This window comes from Elaeis guineensis, chromosome 2, assembly GCF_000442705.2.
Source record: "Elaeis guineensis isolate ETL-2024a chromosome 2, EG11, whole genome shotgun sequence".
Classification (NCBI taxonomy): Eukaryota; Viridiplantae; Streptophyta; class Magnoliopsida; order Arecales; family Arecaceae; genus Elaeis; species Elaeis guineensis.
Window position 1 is genome coordinate 102,796,029 of NC_025994.2, and position 22,499 is coordinate 102,818,527.

The following is a 22,499-nucleotide window of genomic DNA, read 5'->3' on the forward strand; positions in this document are numbered from 1 at the left end:
AGGCAACAACCCCAATGACACGCTGCTCCCTCTGGATTTCAGTTTCCCAATAATACCTCATTACGGCATGCTACATGCCGTTTGTAATTTATTATTAACAGGGACATTATCGTCATTATAATATATTTTTGTTCGGTGACTCTGCCCTTTTTCCATCGGAATCATGGCGCGAGAATGAGTAAAGGTTGAGTGGATTTCCGGGATAAACACGGCACCGCCACGTCCTCGTCCTCCGCCCCATTCGGGGAAACGACGACTTGTCTCATGCGTCCACACCCGCACTGGATGGAACTTTTGTTAAACCTACACAGCACCACACCTTGTAACTTTCGCCCCCCTCCTTCTCCCGGGAGGCTACTCTTTCCTCTTCTTTACCCCCGACCCAACCTCCCCCTATAAATACTCTGCCGAAACCACCTTACCCCCATTCACCCACCTGCCTTTTTCCCTCAACTTTCCTACCCACTTCCCTGTTAACTCCTTAATTCTCTTCTCTCTCTCTCTCTGTTTTTCTCTTCTCTTCTTCTATTCTTGGCGGCCGACGAGAACCCCCTCGGATCCGTGCGGCCGCAAGGCGGTCAAATTAGGGCTTGGAGGAAGGGGGCGTCTGGACCCGTCGGCGAGGGGAAGGGTGGAGGGCGTCGGAGTCTAGGGTTCCGTTTTCCCATGATCTTGTGCGCGCTGATGGAGGACGCGATAGAGAACCCGACGGGCGCCTTCTTCTTCGATTCCGATGTCGTGGACGGCAGCTACCCCGATCATCTTTCCTGTACTATTGGCGAGCTGTTCGATATGCTCGACGAGCACCCTGGCCCATGGCACGGCTTCGAAGAGGACCGCGGTACATCGAAGGGTCCTTCCTCGGTGAGTTCGATCTCTCTTTCTTGATAATTGACTTGTTTGTCTCTGATTGGGAGTCCTTGGGAGTTCAATTTCGGGATTCAGTTTGAATTCTCGATCGAACCGGGGGAAACTGTTTTATTGGTATCATCGGCCATCTTATCTCTTGCAAGAGAATCCATCCACCGTCGTTCCATATTGGGGTTATCTTTATTTTCTCGACTCTTGATTGTGATAGAGTGCATGCTCGGTGTAAAGGAAAATTCTTGTAAAGGGGTCACCTGTAGAAAGCACGTGTGGACCTCCCTTTGGTAAGTGGATTCTGTGTTCATGATGTTGCTATATCCGGACTTAGGGAATCGTAAAGTGGTGTTCGGTTCACTGATTTTGTTTCTAGATATCGAGAGGTTTTTCTTCGCTCCTTCAAAAGTATGACATTCTTTCTTGAAATGAACAAGAAAAGGGGTTTTCCATTTGATTTTTTGTTTACTGGCTTTGACAATTCTACTTTTTCTTGTTTGATAGTGCGACTTTAGAAAATTAAAATATCTTTTCCAGTTTTATCCCTCAGAAGACTAAGCTGATGAAACCCTTGCGAGTTATCATGGTTGGATAACGAAGACAAGGCTTTAGATAGGGATGCTTATGGGCCAACCGAGAGTCCCAGTCCAGTTTTAGATTGTTTATATTTATGTTGCAGAGATCCTTTCTGGCATGCCATGAGCGTGTGACTGTTATGTAACACCTTCAGCACGTGGATATAGATAGCTTAAGTTGTAAGCTAGTGTTTGTTACACTTTACATCCTTCAAGGTCAGGGAACTACCTGTCTAAGCAAAAGTTGACAAAAAGCACCGGGTTCACCAAACTTTCTTATTTCTGTCTTCATAGCAGTTACATTTTTCTAGTTCAATAGTAAGGGCATCTGGATGTGATTACCTAAGCACAGTATTAAATCACAGAAAAGCTGAGAATCCTAGTTGACGTGAAGTCAGATTGTCATAAATAAGTGGAAGAAGGAAGAAGGTTCTGAGAAATTGGTGATTAAGGTATAGTGGAGCTTGTCTGCAAGGATAGTAGGTGGAAGATTGGCTCACCAAGAAAGTTTACATGTTATAATTTATGGAAGATAGTAGCACCTCTAGAAATAAATAAGCTTCAAACACATTTAGAATTATCTAAATCAGAGTTTGAATGAGGAATTGACTGATAGTAATTTGTATATCCAATTAAAATCTCTTTGGTCATGATATTCTACACACATCAACTGCTGGAACATTGCTTCAAAGACATGTAATTTGGAGCCCATGTAGTCATAGCCCACAATTCTGTTTCTTTTAAAGAAAATGTGAAACATAACTCTATGGTTAGAGATTTTTAATTTGAAATTTTGGTTTTCTCCTTTTTCTTTTGCCATTTACATTTTTTGAATTTTGAAATTTGAGATCCTTTTAGGACTCATTTGGTTTGTGGGAATAATTTTTCCTCATTGGAGTATGTTTCCTTCGAAGCTGATTCTTGGATGCCTAGGAAAGTGGTTTTGGAATGTCTGGTTGATCATGAAAAAGTGGCACATTCTGGAGTGGCTTATGTTTGATTGAGTATCTATTTTGATAGAAAGCTATGTAAAATACTTATGATACCCTGAATAAAAGAAAAGACTTTATTCTGTTTGGCTTTAAGGGCACTATTGGAATGAAAAAAGGACCCCAAATCTCAGTCTATGAGAAAGCCAAAAACCTATGTGTCATATGGATTTTTCTTTCTCATGAAGCATGGGAATTTTATTCCTATGGGAATGTCACTTTTTAATTTCTCTTCTTTGAAAACTCCAACCAAATAGGAGGGGTTCCATCATTTTTTCATTGACCACACTTTACTCCATTCTCTTCCAGTGAACCAAATGAGTCCTTAGTAATTTTTTGGTTGTTAAAAGAAGATGAGGTTCAATAATGGAAAAAAAAAACTTAGGTGATATTTTGAGAAATTGTGAATTTGGAAAATTCTACTCAAAGTTGCAATATATGTAAAATCATGGTATTAATATTTATACTATATATAAATATCACAAGGTTATCAAATTGTCTTGGCGAGGCTAGATGGTGGACTCCTTGTATGGTCTAGATGGGTGCCTAGGTGCTTAGGTGTGCCTACGAAGGAAAGCTCTCTAAGCTTTTGTTATTCATACTTTAGTCATATGCATAAATAAACATGTCTATATTCGTTAGTCATTAGTTTTTCAAGATATGTAGGATCATGAACTTATTTTTCACACTTAAGAAGTCCAAAGATCAAGATCCACAATGAGAGTATAGCAAGGTGCAAAACACAGCCAAGTAGCTAGCATCTAGCAAGGGTGGGAGGAGGAGGAGAGCAAACTAGAGGCTAACAAGTAGAACAAGAGAGAAAATTTAGGAATAAAGTATAAAATGGCTAGATGAAGAAGAAATGTACTACTTGTTATAGCCAAGGATTTAGGTTCCAGCGAGACGTTCCGTGGGATATTTGGAAAGGGTACCATCCCATGTGTCTGGATAGGACCGTCTCGCCAGTGTCCCAGCATCCCGATCGGAATGTCTTGAGACATTCTCTATCCCGAGTGTTAGGACGGGATGGAGGGACAGCCTCATCTCATAGGATTTAAAACCTTGGTTATAGTCATTTCTGTGACTTACCAGTGTTAGCTGACCTATTAGCAGCCATTGGTTTGCCCTTAGGCAATGTTGGGTTGATTTGGTAGCCTAAGCTACACTCCCCGTGTTTCCACATGGGTTTAAATAGAGAAAGAAATTGAGAAAATAAACCCTTAAAGAGGTAGGATGCAAGTAGGTGGTTGGCGCCTCGGTAGCCGTCTTTAACAACACTGAAATATTGCAATCCAAGTACATGGAAGCTCATGCTATATCTTGATTCCATGGTACAGCAAAAAAGCAATGCATTGTTTTGAACCAAGAGCTAATGACTAGTTTTTTAGTCTTGATTCTGATTATGTGTGCTTTCATGCACAATTGGTTCTGGAAATTATTTGTATGAATTTTGTTTCTTCTAGCCTTTTGGCATTTCAAATTTGTTTATTTTATGGGAGTTTGTAAAATCAAATGTTGAAAGTTCTATATCTAATATTTGAACATCCTTTGTAGTTCATATGTAGGGTTCTATAGTTTCACATGCTTTTCTCATCGCCTTGCACTCCTAATAGGATATGTAGGTACAAGTGGGTCAGTTTGGGGTTTATAACCTAAACATGGTTTAGTATGGGAAACTGGAGCCAATCTTGTCACATCAGAGGCTACAAGTTCAAATATCCAGGTTTAGCTTAGAGAAGTCGGATTTTTCCTGAGATTTGATTGCTTGGTTCATCTGACTTGTATGTTAGATGGTCTTATTGGGTTAGGTCTGTTAGGCTAGCCCAGCCTCTTGCAACCACCACCTCCACTGCTTATCCATGGCAAAATTGTTTAACCCCCCCCCCCCCTCCCCCTCCCCCCCTCCTCCTCCTCCTCCTATGTTAACTCATTCTCTCGATTAAAATCATCTGGGTAACAATTCTAAATGTGCCAACCAATGTAGATCATTTCTCATATTATGTTTTATGTGCAGAAGCAAACATTGGAACTGCTGTATATTGCATCATTTGGATATGCATGGATACCCACTCCAACATACACCACCCTAAAATTATAAAAATATGCAACCAAGAACACCCTGGATTAAAATGATGTTCCTTGCATGGTTGGAAGTAAACTTTTTCATTCAGCAGATAAAGATTTGAGAGTAGAAACAAGGAAAGTCATCAACTTTATTTCAGTGTTCTATTTTAGATAGACTTTTGTCTTTGGAAATTATGAAGATCTAGTAACTGTTTTTCAGGTGGGTTGCAGATGTAAGGCTCTTTCCCTAAAAGAGAATTGAAATTTGAACTGTGCAATCTTTTTAGGTTTATTTTTATTATACTCTTTCTTGTTTTTGTTTGTCTTGTTTTCTTCACAACTTTTCTCAGTTCTAAATGCTGAATGGTTGAATATAAATCCTCAGGATACTCTAAAAGGTTTGGATCAAGGCAAACTGCCTCCTGACCTGCCCTATCCTGATAAGGCCTTTCAGACTCAAGCAGGTAACTATGTTGAATCAAACTATTTTTCTTGACTGTGGTGGAATCTGGCATCTTTGTGTTGAATATTATTCCTGCTAAAAGATAGGTCATATGCGATACTTAACACTTGTCCCTACTCTCTCTGTTTGACAAACATTTTCCAGAATCCACAGCAGCACTGGAAGATTTCAGTAGAGAACTGGGATCAGCTCAGCGGGATAAATCCGTGTGTTTGGAGGCACCTGATCGTAAGCAAGAAACTGGCTCTGAGCTACTTTTTAAGCCTGAAGGAAGCTTTAACAACTTAATTTCTAGCTGTCATCCACTGTCTGTGAATGATGAGATAAGTCATGCCATACAGCATGCTGACTCTGCCTCAGAGAACTACTGTTATTTTACTTCAAATCATTCGCCTAACTGGTTAAGTCTTTCAACTACAGAATGTAACACTAGTTTGATGGATTTAGATGAGAACTCCTTTGCTAGCTTGATGACAGGCAATTTTGACCACCAACAGTTGCAGAACAATGTATCAAACTGTAATGCCCTTTCTGGTAATGCTGAAGGAGAGGGACTACTTTATTCACCATTTGCAGACTTTGGCAATGGTTTCTACACAAATGATGACCAAGAGAAGGATGTTACACAAATGAGAGGTAAAATTTTGTTCCAAACAGGGGCCAAAGAGTCTGAATCTGATGCAGATAACGTGAATTCTCTTTATATGCTGCAAAATGGAGGAACAGGTGAAATCCTTGTTTCTCAATGAAATTCTTTTGTGTTTGGAATATTTGGTTGTATCACCAAAATGTTTCTATTCTTATTTCAGATTCATCACATGCAATGTTGATGGAAAAGCCTAGTTTAAGTGATGGAGTGCATGGTAACATAAATACAGTTGCTGTGCCAGATTCTTCGGTGCTGGAAGGTAGTCTCTGTCCATCACTCTCAATGTATTCATCTATGGGTTCTGATGCAACTCTGCTGGATGCATTACTTGTCAAGTCGCACACTAGTGACACAACTGGTATCACAGGCACTGGTAGAGGGAGCTGTTCAACATTATATCAAGAGCAAGCTACAGGGGATGCTAAATATGACTTAAGTCAGTTCTTTCCGGGTCAGATTTCTCAGTTATTTCCATCACATGAAAAGGAAACAATGGGGCACATAAAGGATAAAAGAGAAGATCAACTGCTTTCATCTCAGAATTCATGCAGAACTAGTGAGCTGAAGTTGGAACCCTCTGTCATAGAATTAGATGCATCATTGCAAGACACAATATTTGCCGAGGGCAATCATTTTGAGGATGTGAGTTTCAGGAGTGAATCTAGCACAGATTCTTCTCCATTACCCTCTGGCAGAAACTCAATCTTTGATGTTGGTAGATCTGCTGTTGATACATCAAAACAGTTGGTGCTTGATTCTGAGATAAATTTACACAGTAAAAAGCAAACAGCTTTCCCAGAGAATGGAAGAGAAGATCAGATGCTAGCATCTTATAACAAACAGCAGGATATTCCCCAAGAAAGTTGTAATGCTATCCAAAAGAATCACTCGAGAAGCAGCATAAGTGTGGATGATGATGCTGAAATATGTATTCTTGATGATATCAGTGATCCTGCATATCCCCCTCCTCCACCAGTGCACATAAAGCCTCATCCATTTTCACAGCGATCTGGATTTTCTGATCCTCAACTCCCTTGGTTTAGAGGGATGAGTCTTAAGGCAGATGATGAGAGATTAACTTTCCGAATTGCATTGCAGGTTTCTGAATATGCTTTTCTTTACTGATAGTGCTCTCCAAAAAACGAGCTTGCCGCTTCTTTTAAGATATCCACTTTATTTTAAAAGATATTTTGTTATCTTTTTTTTTTAAAAAAAAATTTAAATATCCAGGCACAAATTATTTAACTTCACTATTGCTTCCTTTGGAAAATTTAATCAATATTATCTGCAAATTTTAGGTGATTTGGTATTATCAGAAATTTATCTGAGATCAAGAATATAATTCCAATTTTATTATCAAGAATATGAGGAGATTGGAGTTCTTCAGACATGGAAAAATGAAAAATTTAGGAAAGTTTTATGATGTTTGTTTGTACAAATTGTGTATATTGGCTTGCTGAGCTTTAAAGGGAAAATCAAGGGATTTGTTAAGTAAAAAATGCAACTAAATTGATATATAAAATCGATCAATTAATTAGAAAAAAGAAGAGGCTGAAACATTAACTTGTGCCATAATTAAAGGTCTTGGGTTTATTTTGGTCTAAATCTGTGCAGGTTTTTTTGGAAACTGTTTTCATTTGATGCATCGGAAAAAAAGACGAAGTAGATATTTACTTGTTTCAACCAGGCTTTTCTCAGCTTTACATGCTGGACAACCAAAACATTTTTGGATAGAAGAATTATTTTTGATGGAATGTTAATACTTTACCAAATTTGAAATGTCTACTTCATGGGGTCCTCTATTTTTCACATCGAATTGTCATAAACAAAAAAAATGTAGCCTTGCACCAATGCTTTGGATTGACCATATGAGTGCCTCCCCACATTTATTAGTTTAGGGTCTGTCTTTTTGTCGGTAAATATTATGGAAAAGTTGGTCAACTTCTTCACTGATCAACTTACCTATGTTCTCACGCTTCTTTAGATGGATAAATCATTTTTCCATGCATAGCATTTATTTATGAAATGGTACATGAAATGGGAGAAAGTTTTACTCACTTTTAGGGAGGGGGTAAGTCATTTTTCCATCAATCGAAAAAATAATCTTTTTATTTCATTCTTAATATACCCCTAATCCCATAATAATATAATAATAATATATAATATTATCTTATATATAATATATATAATATTATTATCAGACTAATATTTTATTATTTAATGAATATATGATTATAATAATATGATGTTATAGTATTATATCTTATTTTATTATTATAATATAATATTAATATCTTATATTATTATAATAAATTAAAATATAATGTAATAATATATTATTTTAATATATGTTAATATTACATACTATATTATAATATATATTTTATTATATTACATATAATATAATTTATTATATTATAGGTATAACATATATTATCTATATTTATGAATATATATTATATAATATTATATATTATAATATACAAAATATAATATAATATAGTATACTATATTATTATACATAATAATATTTATATAATAAAGGGTAATATGGATAGATCTTAGCAACTTATTCAATAAACTAATAATGAAAAATAATATGGGTAGGTTATTTTTTTGTCTAAATGTTATCCGAAAAATATTTACCTAGAAAAATACATATTCCTTGATAAGTTTTTCTCTCAAAAGAATGGACCCTTAATATGTGCTTTTCCAAATTCATTTTCACAACTAATTATGTCAGTTTATGGTTTCCCCATCTTGTGTCCTGTATCTTCAACATAGAATCAATGACCTCTATAGATTTGGGCCTTCTCAAAATTTTTCTACATATGCCAATACTATCTCTTTGTCTCCGTCGTTTTGTCCTTAAGAGGTGCAATACAAATGGTCTTTCTTTAGCATGCTTATTCCTTGCCCAGATCTCTTAGGTTCGCAACATGTCTGTCTATTTGTGCATTCTCATCCCTACAATATTCTTTTGCTTGTGCATTTTTTTCTTAAATTGCTGATGCATTTGTTGATCAGAGAACCAAAAACAACTCTTCACCCAACTCTCTGTCCAGCTATGTCTCTTTACTTTATCCACCCAACTCTAAGTCTTTCGGATGTGTTTCATTCATTTATTTATTTTGAGTATAATATACTCAATTTGGTTAAGTTAATTAGAAAATGGTGTTCCTTTTACTGTCAGTTTTGACGAGGGCCTATTTTTCATTTTTCAATTGTGCTACAATTGTACTCTGTGTATATCCATTCATCTATTGATTTTTTGACCTTCTTCTTTATGAATCCTATGTACGTCAATTTTTCAATATACTTTGCTCTCATCTCATTAATCACCAAATCATCTATTTATTAAAATTGACCAAGCTTTCCTTGTAGTTGTTTTCTATTATTTTGAATAGATATGTGGAAACTTGTTTGAAATTTTTTGGTGTGTTTCAAGGAAGACCAGAAAGCATATATAATTGCTAGGAATGTTACTGAAATCTGACCTTGTACATATGCCTTAATTCTTTTTGTGTTTATATTTTATTATGTTCTAAAGCACGAATAGATGGCAAAAAATGGTTGATTATTTTAGTTGTATCCCAGGAAATCTTTGTTACAGAACATGATATAATTTCCAGTTGCATCTCTTTTATAGTTGCTTGTTCTATGGTTCTCACATCATTTACTTTTTCAAATGGCTACTGTTGGTGCAAAAATCTGCTTGCGCCGGAGAAGCTGGAGTCGGGGAAGCCGCGGTCGCCGTCGGGACCTGCAAAGGAAGTCTAAACCGGAGGTGGGGTTGCTCCGGCAAGACCCTCCGACGCTCAAGTCAGTTCTCTGCCTCAACAAGAATGGAGTGCTCGAACGGAGAATTTAGCAGAGTTTTTAAATAAGGAATGAGCTTATAGAATAACGTATCTGGGTCCCCCTTTTATAGGCGGAGGAGGTAACGGATTGATGGCGACGTTTGTAACCGTCTGGTAGTGGGCCGCTCGTAGTCAGAGGGACTTTATTGCGAAGGGTAGTGGAGCAGAATCGTGGCTATCGCCGTAGCTCGCCACGTGGAATCAGTTGCGAGGAGTGGAGCAGCGTCCGTTGTCGTGATTTGCCAGCGGATGGGAGAATCGCGCGGTATCCGTTGCAGGAGGTGGAGCAGGATCACGGCCGTTTATCGTGGCCTGTCAGGTAGTAATGGAGCCGCGTGGGATCCGTCGTAGGGAGTGGAGCAGTGCTGCGATCGTTACTGCGGCCTGTCAGGGAGTGGTGGAGCTGCGCGGAATCCGCCGCAGAAAATGTAGCAGAATCGTGGCCACGATTGTGGCCTGGGAGTGCTGATCTGTCGGCTGAAGTTCGGCAGTGGTCAGAGTCCGGCCACCGTAGAGATCCGGACGAAGACTGTCTGCAGCCGTTGGAATCGAGGACGGGGCCCGGCTCTCACAGGAGTTCGGGCGAAGCCTTCCTGCAATCGAGGTTAAAGGCGAAGTCCGGCTCCCGTAGGAGTCCGGACGGGGCTTACCAGCAGTTGACGCTGAGGACGGAGCCCGGCTCCCGTAGGAGTCCGGGTGGAGCTGTCCTGTAGTTGATGTCGGCGGCGGAGCCCGGCTCCCGTAGGAGTCCGGGCGGAGTCTGTTTGTGGGCTTCGAGGATGAAGCCCGGCTCCCATAAGAGTCCGGACGAAGTCTCCCTGCAATTAAAGTCAGGGGGGAGGTCCGGCTCCCGTAGGAGTCCGGACGAGGCCTACCAGCGGTTGATGCTGAGGACGGAGCCCGGCTCCCGTAGGAGTCCGAGCGGAGCTGTCCTGTAGTCGATGTCGGCGGCGGAGCCCGGCTCCCGTAGGAGTCCGGGCGGAGTCTGCTTGCGGCTGAAGCTGTTGGAGTTCTCGGTGACGGAGCCCGGCTCCCGTAGGAGTCCGGGTGAAGTTGTCGTGTAGTCGATTCCACTGAGGACTTCGGCTGTGGGCATTTTATACCCAACAGTTGTTATTGTGACCTGCCAGGGGGCGCGGATCTGTCGGTTGAAGCTCGGCAGCGGTCGGAGTCCGGCCTCTGTAGAGGTCCGGACGGAGTCCTCCTTGCAGTTGGGGTCGTGGGTGGAGCCCGGCTTCCGTGGGAGTCCGAGCGGAACCCTCTCGGAGCTGAAGTTGCGGGCGGAACCCGGCTCCCGTAGGAGTCCGGGCGAAGTCTTCCTGCAATCAAGGTTAAAGGCGAAGTCCGGCTCCCGTCGGAGTCCGGACAAGGCTTACCAGCAGTTGTCGTTGAGGACGGAGCCCGGCTCCCGTGGGAGTCCGGGCGGAGTCTGCTTGCTGCCGAAATTATTGGCGGCGGAGCCCGACTCCCGTAGGAGTCCGGGCGGAGTCTGCTTGCGGCTTCAGTTGTTGGCGTCGAGGATGAAGTCCGGCTCCCATAAGAGTCCGGACGAAGTCTCCCTGCAATTAAAGTCAGAGGGGAGGTCCGGCTCCCGTAGGAGTCCGGACGAGGTCTACCAGCGGTTGATGCTGAGGACGGAGCCCGACTCCCGTAGGAGTCCGGGCGGAGCTGTCCTGTAGTCGATGTCGGCGGCGGAGTCCGGCTCTCGTAGGAGTCCAGGCGGAGTCTGCTTGCGGCTGCAGTTGTTGGAGTTCTTGGTGACGGAGCCCGGCTCCCGTAGGAGCCCGGGCGAAGTTGTCGTGTAGTTGATTCCACTGAAGACTTCGGCTGTGGGTATTTTATACTCAACACCAGTCCCCCTACTTCCGAGTTTGAATTTCAAACGAAGGAAGTACAGAGAGAGAAAGATGGGCACAGCCGAAACCGTTCCTTCGAATCCTGCGCACTGCCGCCCCCAGATATTTTAGCATTCAATGTGTGCACGTCAAAGCCCGCTTTCCGATGAAGGTGACCTGAATAGTCTTTTCGGAACCCCCGTCGGAACGCGATCCCAAGCGTCGTGCCACGGGAATTTGTAAACGGTCAACCCCCGATAGCGATGAGGGGGACATGCGCGACACGTGGCACGCACCGGTTGGCCCAGGAACATCCGCCGTCATAACTGCGCTAGGATCCGTCGGCTATTTAAACCCCCTAATCCCCCTTCGTGGCTTCATTCTGCCGATAGGATGGTGCCTTTCTTTTGCCCGAGAGCTTAGCTACTCAGCTACTCCCCTCGCACCAGTCCTTGCCTTCTTCAGCTCTTCAATTCTTCTCCGAGGGTTTCCACGCCATGTCCTCTACCCCGGAAGCCATTCTTGAAGGGATGTTTAGGGCTTGGAGGAAGGAGAGGAGGAGAACGGCGGCCGGTGAGAATCTCCGTCGCTTTAAAGGGGGCCCAAGGAAGAATTCCTTCAACAACAGGGGCAGCCGGTGAAGTTATTCTGCCCGAGAATTTCGGAGCAGCAAGGCGGGGTGATACCGGTCAAGAGGGCAGAGCTGTCGTCACAAGCTATGGCGGGATCCTTGATACCGTCGGGGCCGAGGGACCAGAAGCGGTCGGCGTTGACGGTGGGGCAGTGGAACTTGTTGCGGGGACGGTGGAAGTAGCGCATGCCGACCTTGCCGGAGCATTTTGGGTGGCGGCTGTCGTGGAACATTCGGAGATGGAGTGTATCTCTGGCATCACCGCTGCATCCAAGGTGACTCCGGTTCTTCTTGAAACAGGTCTTCGTCACTGCCGCCGTTGTCCTTACCACCCCCAGGAATCTATCCCACCCTTTTCCCCCTAGGGTCGGGAATTCGGAGATGGAGCGAAGCGAGGTGGGGCGAGAGCTGATAGGTCCGTTACACGCACTGGAGAACGCGGTTGAGAAGGACAGAGACGAGAAGAGGAGTTTGCAGCTCGGAGCGGCCTTTGGTATACCCCTTCCAAGCCGTGCCCGCGAGGCTTGCGATGATGTATATCTTTTTCTTGACCCACCGGGTCCTGTAACGTATATCTTGTTAAATGAAAAGAAGATTTGGTTACCTTGTCTGCATCTTGCATTGAATAGTTGTATGTCGAACTTCTTCATTTTCCTTTCCTCTTTTTTCCTTCTTTTCTTTTTCACGTCGTCCCAAGGTCATCGATGACCTCTTTTATTCGCGTAGGGTTGTTGTTTGCCGAGCTCCTTTTTGACTTTTACGCTGTTCGAAGATACCCAGTTGTTATTCCGTTAACGATTGCAGGTTCGCTCGGGGCCATTTGGGCCCGGGGTCCTTCCTGGGGCTTGAATTCGGGGATTCGAGCTCCCGTTGCCCTCGTGCGCTGTTTGCTTTCCGATCATCGCTGCTGCGATCCATTGCCTTTCTTTTTTGCTTGGAGTTTTTCTCCGCTGAAGTCGAGGCTAGGTTCGACTCCCGTGGGAGCCCGAACGGAGAATCCCTCTTGAAGTTGGAGTTGTGGGCGAAGCCCGGCTCTCGTAGGAGTCAGGGTGAAGTCTTCCTGCAATCAAGATTAAAGGCGAAGTCCGGATCCCGTAGGAGTCCGGACAAGGCCTATCGGCAGTTGCTGTTGTCGGCGGAGCCCGGCTCCCGTAGGAGTCCGGGCGGGGTTGTCCTGTAGCTGATGTCGGCGATGGAGCCCGGCTCCCGTAGGAGTCCGGGTGAAGTTTTCCTGGGCGTCGTGGACGGAACCCGGCTCCCGTAGGAGCCCGGACGAAGTTTTCTTTGGCATCGTGGACGGAACCCGGCTCCCGTAGGAGCCCGGGCGAAGTTTTCTTTGGCGTCGTGGACGGAACCCGGCTCCCGTAGGAGCCCGGGCGGAGTTTTCTTTTATTTGAGCCAGGGCGAGGTTCTCCTTCTGTTCCTGGCTGGGCTGCGAGGGCGCGTTAGGGCGCTGTAAGGCCTCTTCCCCCATCCGGTCTAAAAGAACCGGGCTTTCGATTTTGCCGGGCTTTTGACTTTGCTCATGTCAGGACGAGGTTCTCCTCCTGTTCTTGACATGGCTGTGGGGGCGCATATGGACGTTGTAAGGCCTCTCCCCCCATCCAGTCTAAAAGAACTGGGCTTTTGACTTTGCTCATGTCAAGACGAGGTTCTCCTCCTGTTCTTGACATGACTGTGGGGGCGCATATGGGCGTTGTAAGGCCTCTTCCCCCATCCGGTCTAAAAGAACCGGGCTTTCGACTTTGCTCATGTCAGGACGAGGTTCTCCTCCTGTTCTTGACATGGCTGTGGGGGCGCATATGGGCGTTGTAAGACCTCTCCCCCCGTCCGGTCTAAGAGAACCGGGCCTTCGACTTTGCTCAAGTTAGGGCGAGGTTCTCCTCCTGTCTCTAACAGGGCTGTGGGGGTACATATGGGCGTTGTAGGGCCTCTCCCCCCATCCGGTCTAAAAGAACCGGGCCTTCGACTTTGCTCAAGTTAGGGCGAGGTTCTCCTCCTGTCCCTAACAGGGCTGTGGGGGCACATATGGGCGTTGTAAGGCCTCTCCCCCCATCCGGTCTAAAAGAACCGGGCCTTCGACTTTGCTCAAGTTAGGGCGAGGTTCTCCTCCTGTCCCTAACAGGACTGTGGGGGCACATATGGGCGTTGTAAGGCCTCTCCCCCCATCCGGTCTAAAAAAATCGGGCCTTCGACTTTGCTCAAGTTAGGGCGAGGTTCTCCTCCTGTCCCTAACAGGGCTGTAGGGGCACATATGGGCGTTGTAAGGCCTCTCCCCCCATCCGGTCTAAAAGAACCGGGCCTTCGACTTTATGAGGTTGCCCTTTTGTTTTTGATACAGTTTACTTGAATTGTCCCAAGACATATGGTCATGCGTTTTTTTGATTAAAACGAAGTTACTGGTAGTACATCCGTAAGTTTTCTGAGCTCCACGGTCGTGGGAGGTCGGCTCCTCCGAGCTCCTTAAGATAATAAGTTCCGGGCCGTACTACTTCTTTGACCTCATAAGGTCCCTCCCAGTTTGGGGCAAGTTTCCCCTGGCCCTGAGGTTGCGAGACAGCAGCTCGTCGGAGCACTAGATCTCCTGCTTTAAATGCTTTGTTCTTGACTCGGGCGTTGTAATATCGAGCAACTTTCTGTCTGTAGGCTGCCATCCGAACCTGAGCGATCTCCCGTCTTTCTTTCAGCAGGTCGAGGTTGGCTCTGAGACTTTGTGAATTTTGGTGTTCGTCGAATGCCACGACTCGTGCCGACGGGAGTTTAAGCTCGATCGGGATGACGGCTTCCGTACCAAAGGCTAAAGCAAAGGGAGTCTCCCCCGTAGGTAACCTCTGGGTGGTTCGATACGCCCATAGCACATGATAAAGCTCGTCCGCCCAAGTTCCTTTTGCTTTTTCAAGCCTTGTCTTAATCCCCTGCAAAAGGGTTCTGTTAGTTACCTCAGCTTCGCCGTTCGCCTGAGGATGGGCTACCGATGTGAAGTTGTGGGAGATGTTTCGATCTTCACAGAATTCGGCGAATCTGGCTCCCGCGAATTGTCGTCCATTATCAGTGATTAGGGTTCTAGGCAAACCGAACCTGCAAACGATCGATTTCCAGACGAAATCCTGCACTTTCGCTTCTGTGATTTTTGCTAGTGGCTCGGCTTCAACCCATTTGGTGAAGTAGTCGATCGCTACAAGGAGGAACTTCTTTTGCCCAGACGCCATGAGAAAGGGGCCAAGAATATCCATCCCCCATTGTGCAAAAGGCCATGGGGCACTCAAAGGTGTGAGCTCGGTAGCGGGCTGTCTCTGGATGTTGGCGTATCTCTGGCATCGATCACACTTTTTGACATATTCAATCGAATCATGATGCATTGTTGGCCAGTAGTACCCTTAGCGGAGTAGCTTGTGGGATAAAGATCTGGCACCCAAATGGTTTCCGCAAACTCCCTCGTGTACTTCCCATAAAGCGTAGTCAGCTTCCGAGGGCCGGAGGCACCTTAAGAGGGGCAAGGAGTATGATTTTTTGTACAATTTGCCCTCATAAAGGATGTACCGGGAGGCTTGATTTCGGAGCTTCCGAGCCTCCTTCGCATCCCGGGGAAGAACTCCATCTCTAAGATAGGTCATCAGCGGGTCGACCCAGCTGGGCTCGTGGTCGATCTCCATTACGGGTCGCGGTTCTTCTGTACTCGGATGTTTTAGAACTTCAAAGAGGATGCCTTTGGGCAATTCGGCCGGAGCTGATGTCGCCAGCTTGGAGAGAAGATCGGCTCTGGTATTCTCCGATCTTGGAATCTGCCTGATGTCGAAACTGCTAAAGGCGGGGGTAAGCTCCTTCACTTTCTCAAGGTACCTGGCCATACTGTCTTCCCGCGCTTCATAACTCCCGCTGACTTGTCCCACCACAAGTTGGGAATCGCTGTGCACCCGGAGTTGACCTATTCCCAGCTCTTTGGCGATCCTTAATCCTGCAATCAGAGCCTCATATTCCGCTCCATTGTTTGTTGCGGGGAACTCGAAACGCAGAGCGTACTCCGCGATGACTCCCTCCGGGCTGACCAAGATCATGCCTGCACCCGCACCTGCCATGTTGGAACATCCGTCCACATAGAGGGTCCAAAAGCAATCGGAGGGACTGGCTTCTTCGTTGGGGGAGTTCGGTTGAGACTTCAGGCTGTCAACTCTGCTTTGCTCAGATTCGGCCTCCTCTGGGATGGTGCACTCTACAATGAAATCTGCCAATATTTGGGCCTTTACTGTCGGTCTAGGTCTGTAGTTGATGTCGAATTCCGTGAGCTCGATCGCCCATTTTGCCATCCTTCCGGAGGTATCAACTCGGTGCAAGACCGCCTTGATCGGTTGATCGGTGAGTAGCGTCACCGTGTGCCCTTGAAAGTAAGGTCGGAGTCTCCGAGCTGCAACCAATAAGGCGTAGGTCAGTTTTTCTAATTTAGTGTACCTGGTCTCGGCGTCCCTCAACGCGCGGCTAATGTAGTAGACCGGTCGCTGGACTTTCGTTTCTTCTTTGACAAGGACAGCTGCGAGGGCCGTGAGAGAGACTGCCAGGTACAAAAATAGTTCCTCCCCAGGTTCGGGCTTCGCCAGCAGCGGGGGTGAGCTAAGGTAGCTTTTTAATTCTTTGAACGCCTGTTGGCATTCAGAGGTCCAACAGAAGTTCTTCGGCTGCTTGAGGGTTTGAAAGAAGGGCAAATATCGTTCGGCCGACCTCGCGACAAAGCGATTAAGAGCCGCTATCCTTCCTGTGAGGCACTGAACCTCCTTGATCGACCTTGGGGCGGTCATCTCTTGGATGGCGCGAATTTTCTCTGGATTGGCCTCAATCCCGCGCCCCGATACCATGAAGCCCAGGAACTTTCCTGAGGTTACCCCAAAAGCGCATTTGGTTGGGTTCAGCTTCATTCTATACTTTCGAAGAGCGTCAAAGGTTTCCTCGAGGTCGGCGACATGATTTATGGAAGACCTGCTTTTTACAAGCATATCGTCCACGTAAACCTCCATGTTTCGGCCGATCTGCTCCTTGAAGATTTTGTTCACCAGTCGTTGGTAGGTTGCGCCCGCGTTCTTGAGGCCGAATGGCATGACCCTATAGCAGTAAAGGCCGCGATTAGTGATGAAAGCTGTCTTTTCTTCATCTTCCGGTGCCATTCTAATCTGATTATAGTCGGAGAACGCGTCCATAAAAGTGAGGAGCTCATGGCCTGAGGTAGCGTCCACCAGTTGGTCGATCCTGAGAAGGGGGTAGCTGTCCTTTGGACAAGCCTTATTCAGCTTTTTGAAGTCTATACACATCCTCCACTTGCCGTTTGCTTTCTTGACCAAAACAACATTGGAGATCCACTCAGGATAATTGACTTCCTTAATAAATCCGACCTTGAGAAGCTTATCCACTTCCTCGGCTATCGCCTCCTGCCTCTCCGGGGCATGACTCCGGATTTTTTCTTTTGTCGGCCGATGTTTTGGGTTGACTGCTAGATGATGTTCCATATCTTCTGTGTCAATCCCCGGCATATCCGTCGGGACCCACGCGAAAACGTCCGCATTCCTTCGGAGGAAATCAACGAGACGCGTCCGCACCTCCTCCCCCAGGTTGGAGCCAATTAACACCACATGCTCCGTGTTCCTGTCATTCAAAGGGATCGGTATTAGATCTTCGATTGGACCGCCCCTCTCTTCAGCGAGGTCATCGCGAGTATCCAATCCATCGACCGGACAGAGGTCCGCTTGATCGCTTTTTTGCAAGGCGATGCTGTAGCAGTGTCTGGCCAGGGCTTGGTCTCCCCGGACCTCTTCGATCCCCTGGTTGGTGGGGAACTTCAATTTCAAATGGTAGGTTGAAACGACAGCTCTGAGGGCATTGAGGCCGGATCGGTCAAGGATTGCATTGTAGGCTGATGGCGCCTTTACCACCAGAAAATTCACCAGAGCTCTGGACTGCTTTGGATACTGACCCGCGGTCACAGTCAGAGCTATCATTCCCTCCGTCGGAATGGCGTCACCGGTAAACCCTATCAAGGGGGAGCAAATCGGTCTCAGATGACCGCTAAGAGTGGACATTCTTGAAAAGGCGTCGTAGAACAAGATGTCGGCCGAACTTCCGTTGTCGACAAGAATGCGACGGACGTCGTAATTCGTTATATTCAAGAAAACTACGACCGCGTCGTTATGAGGGAATTGGACTTCCTGGGTGTCTTTTTCGGTGAAGGTTATGGGTTCTTCAACCTTTTGCTGCTTGGGGGATGCAGCTGGTGCGCTGATTGCCTCCCGCCGGGATTCCCCCGAGATGACGTTGACGGAATCCGACAGAGACCGGTCATCCGGCCACCCCTTATCAGCGACCATAGCCGGAGGTAGTTGTGCAGAGACCTCGCGAGAAGGCATCAGATGAGGGAAGGAGGATTGGGTGCCGGAAAAGATGGCCGGAAGCGGATCCGTTGAGCGCTCCTTTAAGAACAAGGGTACTGCGAAGGCACAGCCCCTTCCTCTAGCGCCAATCCTGTTGGTGCAAAAATCTGCTTGCGCCGGAGAAGCTGGAGTCGGAGAAGCCGCGGTCGCCGCCGGGACCTGCAAAGGAAGTCTAGACCGGAGGTGGGGTTGCTCCGGCAAGACCCTCCGACGCTCAAGTCAGTTCTCTGCCTCAACAAGAATGGAGTGCTCGAACGGAGAATTTAGCAGAGTTTTTAGATAAGAAATGAGCTTATAGAATAACGTATCTGGGTCCCCCTTTTATAGGCGGAGGAGGTAACGGATTGATGGCGACGTTTGTAACTGTCTGGTAGTGGGCCGCTCGTAGTCAGAGGGACTTTATTGCGAAGGGTAGTGGAGCAGAATCGTGGCTATCGCCGTAGCTCGCCACGTGGAATCAGTTGCGAGGAGTGGAGCAGCGTCCGTTGTCGTGATTTGCCAGCGGATGGGAGAATCGCGCGGTATCCGTTGCAGGAGGTGGAGCAGGATCACGGCCGTTTATCGTGGCCTGTCAGGTAGTAATGGAGCCGCGTGGGATCCGTCGTAGGGAGTGGAGCAGTGCTGCGATCGTTACTGCGGCCTGTCAGGGAGTGGTGGAGCTGCGCGGAATCCACCGCAGGAAATGTAGCAGAATCGTGGCCGCGATTGTGGCCTGGGAGTGCTGATCTGTCGGCTGAAGTTCGGCAGTGGTCAGAGTCCGGCCACCGTAGAGATCCGGACGAAGACTGTCTGCAGCCGTTGGAATCGAGGACGGGGCCCGGCTCTCACAGGAGTTCGGGCGAAGCCTTCCTGCAATCGAGGTTAAAGGCGAAGTCCGGCTCCCGTAGGAGTCCGGACGGGGCTTACCAGCAGTTGACGCTGAGGACGGAGCCCGGCTCCCGTAGGAGTCCGGGTGGAGCTGTCCTGTAGTTGATGTCGGCAGCGGAGCCCGGCTTCCGTAGGAGTCCGGGCGGAGTCTGTTTGTGGGCTTCGAGGATGAAGCCCGGCTCCCATAAGAGTCCGGGCGAAGTCTCCCTGCAATTAAAGTCAGGGGGGAGGTCCGGCTCCCGTAGGAGTCCGGACGAGGCCTACCAGCGGTTGATGCTGAGGACGGAGCCCGGCTCCCGTAGGAGTCCGGGCGGAGCTGTCCTGTAGTCGATGTCGGCGGCGGAGTCCGGCTCCCGTAGGAGTCCGGGCGGAGTCTGCTTGCGGCTGAAGCTGTTGGAGTTCTCGGTGACGGAGTCCGGCTCCCGTAGGAGTCCGGGTGAAGTTGTCGTGTAGTCGATTCCACTGAGGACTTCGGCTGTGGGCATTTTATACCCAACAGTTGTTATTGTGACCTGCCAGGGGGCGCGGATCTGTCGGTTGAAGCTCGGCAGCGGTCGGAGTCCGGCCTCTGTAGAGGTCCGGGCGGAGTCCTCCTTGCAGTTGGGGTCGTGGGTGGAGCCCGGCTTCCGTGGGAGTCCGGGCGGAACCCTCTCGGAGCTGAAGTTGCGGGCGGAACCCGGCTCCCGTAGGAGTCCGGGCGAAGTCTTCCTGCAATCAAGGTTAAAGGCGAAGTCCGGCTCCCGTCGGAGTCCGGACAAGGCTTACCAGCAGTTGTCGTTGAGGACGGAGCCCGGCTCCCGTGGGAGTCCGGGCGGAGTCTGCTTGCTGCCGAAATTATTGGCGGCGGAGCCCGGCTCCCGTAGGAGTCCGGGCGGAGTCTGCTTGCGGCTTCAGTTGTTGGCGTCGAGGATGAAGCCCGGCTCCCATAAGAGTCCGGGCGAAGTCTCCCTGCAATTAAAGTCAGAGGGGAGGTCCGGCTCCCGTAGGAGTCCGGACGAGGCCTACCAGCGGTTGATGCTGAGGACGGAGCTCGACTCCCGTAAGAGTCCGGGCGGAGCTGTCCTGTAGTCGATGTCGGCGGCGGAGCCCGGCTCCCGTAGGAGTCCGGGCGGAGTCTGCTTGCGGCTGCAGTTGTTGGAGTTCTTGGTGACGGAGCCCGGCTCCTGTAGGAGCCCGGGCGAAGTTGTCGTGTAGTCGATTCCACTGAGGACTTCGGCTATGGGTATTTTATACTCAACAGCTACTATATATGAGCTGGTTACACCTTTCCCTTTGATGACTTGTTATGAACATATTAGCTCATGGTGATATAAATTATTAATTGGACTCTCATTTGGGCTACCATACTTGCAACACACAATCAAGTACTTATGGTTAATCCTGTTTTTTCTTGCCAGATGAGTAGGATTTTAAATTTCTAGTACTTTAGGTCTCAGTTGGATCTCATTTTAATGGACTCAGAAAGAGAAGGATTTAGAAGTAATTTTCTTAATTCTTACATTAAAAGCTAAAATGCTTAATTTTTCAGTTAGTAATGGTTGATGAAACATTTGCTTTTTCAATTTGAAGGCGAATAGATGTGGAACATGCATGTGTCCTTATGACTGGAAAATGGAAAAACACCATTCAGTTGGTTATTGCTGTTAGAAAAGAAATAATTAGATCAAATTTGGTGATAGTTTCTTTGGAGTCATATCATCATCTTATATTATTAGACTGAGGGATTTTTCATTATCATCATACACCAATTTTCTTATTTTCTTGTCCGTGCCAGTTAATTGTACTTGTAATCGAAATCACTGAATTATTTCTTCTTGTTTGTCATGTTTAAGAATGCAGAATTTTATTTCTTTCTCATACGTTTGATTTAGTCTCCACTATGATATCTTTTGATTCATACAGTCATGATGAAACTGGAGTTTAGTTGTCTGACAGGATTTTTCTCAGCCAAAATCTGAAGCTAGCCCACCTGAAGGAGTTTTAGCTGTTCCTCTTTTAAGGCATCAGGTCTGGGTTGGGTTGCTTTAGTAGTTCTATTAATTCTTAAGTTAACTTATTGATATTATGCTTTCCATGTATTTGACCAAGGCAATATTCTTTGACAGCGTATAGCTTTGTCCTGGATGGTGCAAAAGGAGACTGCTAGTCTGCACTGCTCTGGGGGAATTCTTGCAGATGACCAGGTTTTGCTCAATAGTTTATTTTTTGAGAGAATTTGCTTCATTGTTTTGTATAATCATATTGGGGAACTTCATAGCGGCAAAATTGGCTTGTTGTCTATCTTTTATAGGGATTGGGCAAAACGATATCCACTATAGCACTTATCCTGATGGAAAGATTTCCATTATCTAGATCTTGTTCCACAACATATAAACAAAATGAATTTGAAGCTTTGAATCTGGATGATGATACTGATGATGATGATGATGTCTCTGAGCATAATTTTATCAAGCAGCCTCGCAATTCAAGTTATGTGGTGATTAGTAAACCAGTGAAAATAGAGAACTCTATGATGGTGGTGAAGAGCAGGCCATCAGCTGGAACTTTGGTTGTTTGCCCTACAAGTGTTCTTCGACAATGGGCTGAAGAACTGCAAAACAAAGTCACCAGCAAAGCCAATTTATCATTTCTTGTATATCATGGAAGTAATCGTACCAAAGATCCAAATGAGCTCACCAAATATGACGTTGTTCTCACAACATATGCTATTGTAAGCATGGAGGTCCCAAAGCAGCCACTTGTTGAAAAAGATGAGGAGGAAAACGGGAAGCCTGATGCATCAGGTGTGCCTATAGGACCTATAACCATTAAAAAGAGGAAAAGTTCTAGTTCCAATGCGAAAAATATGAAGGATGGTATCACAATGGATGGTTCGTTGCTCGAGTCTGCTGCTAAACCTCTTGCAAGAGTTGGGTGGTTCAGAGTTATACTGGATGAAGCTCAAAGCATCAAGAACCATAGAACTCAAGTTGCCAGGGCATGTTGGGGTCTGCGAGCCAAAAGGAGGTGGTGCTTGTCTGGGACCCCCATCCAGAATGCAGTTGATGATCTTTATAGTTATTTCAGATTTCTCAGATATGATCCATATGCTGTATACAAGTCATTCTGCTCCACAATAAAGATGCCAATTAGTAAAAATCCAGCTAATGGGTACAGAAAGCTCCAAGCTGTTCTGAAGACAATAATGCTGCGCCGCACTAAAGGTGAACTCAGGAAATCATATCTCCTAGTCTATATGGGCTGGTATTTTTCATGGATAATACATTTCTTTTAACCTTCAAATGAAATATCTGAT

At 46.4% G+C, this 22,499-nt stretch overlaps 1 protein-coding gene across 3 annotated transcripts in view; it reads left to right on the plus strand.

Annotated features, from left to right (window-relative positions):
* The first annotated feature begins 302 nt into the window (after window positions 1–302).
* LOC105032681 (helicase-like transcription factor CHR28) overlaps window positions 303–22,499 on the plus strand; it is a 30,733-nt gene continuing 8,536 nt past the window's right edge. The window contains exons 1-8 of one of the 3 annotated variants that reach the window (XM_010907207.4): window positions 305–864; window positions 4,875–4,953; window positions 5,097–5,678; window positions 5,762–5,860; window positions 5,969–6,699; window positions 21,140–21,211; window positions 21,310–21,387; window positions 21,495–22,407. In XM_010907207.4, coding sequence (XP_010905509.1) covers window positions 667–864; window positions 4,875–4,953; window positions 5,097–5,678; window positions 5,762–5,860; window positions 5,969–6,699; window positions 21,140–21,211; window positions 21,310–21,387; window positions 21,495–22,407 — 2,752 coding nt within the window. In that variant the 5' untranslated portion in view covers window positions 305–666. Of the gene's footprint in view, window positions 865–4,874; window positions 4,954–5,096; window positions 5,679–5,761; window positions 6,700–21,139; window positions 21,212–21,309; window positions 21,388–21,494; window positions 22,408–22,499 lie in introns of all 3 variants that reach the window. The other 2 variants (XM_010907191.4, XM_029261034.2) reach the window with 2 other exon arrangements.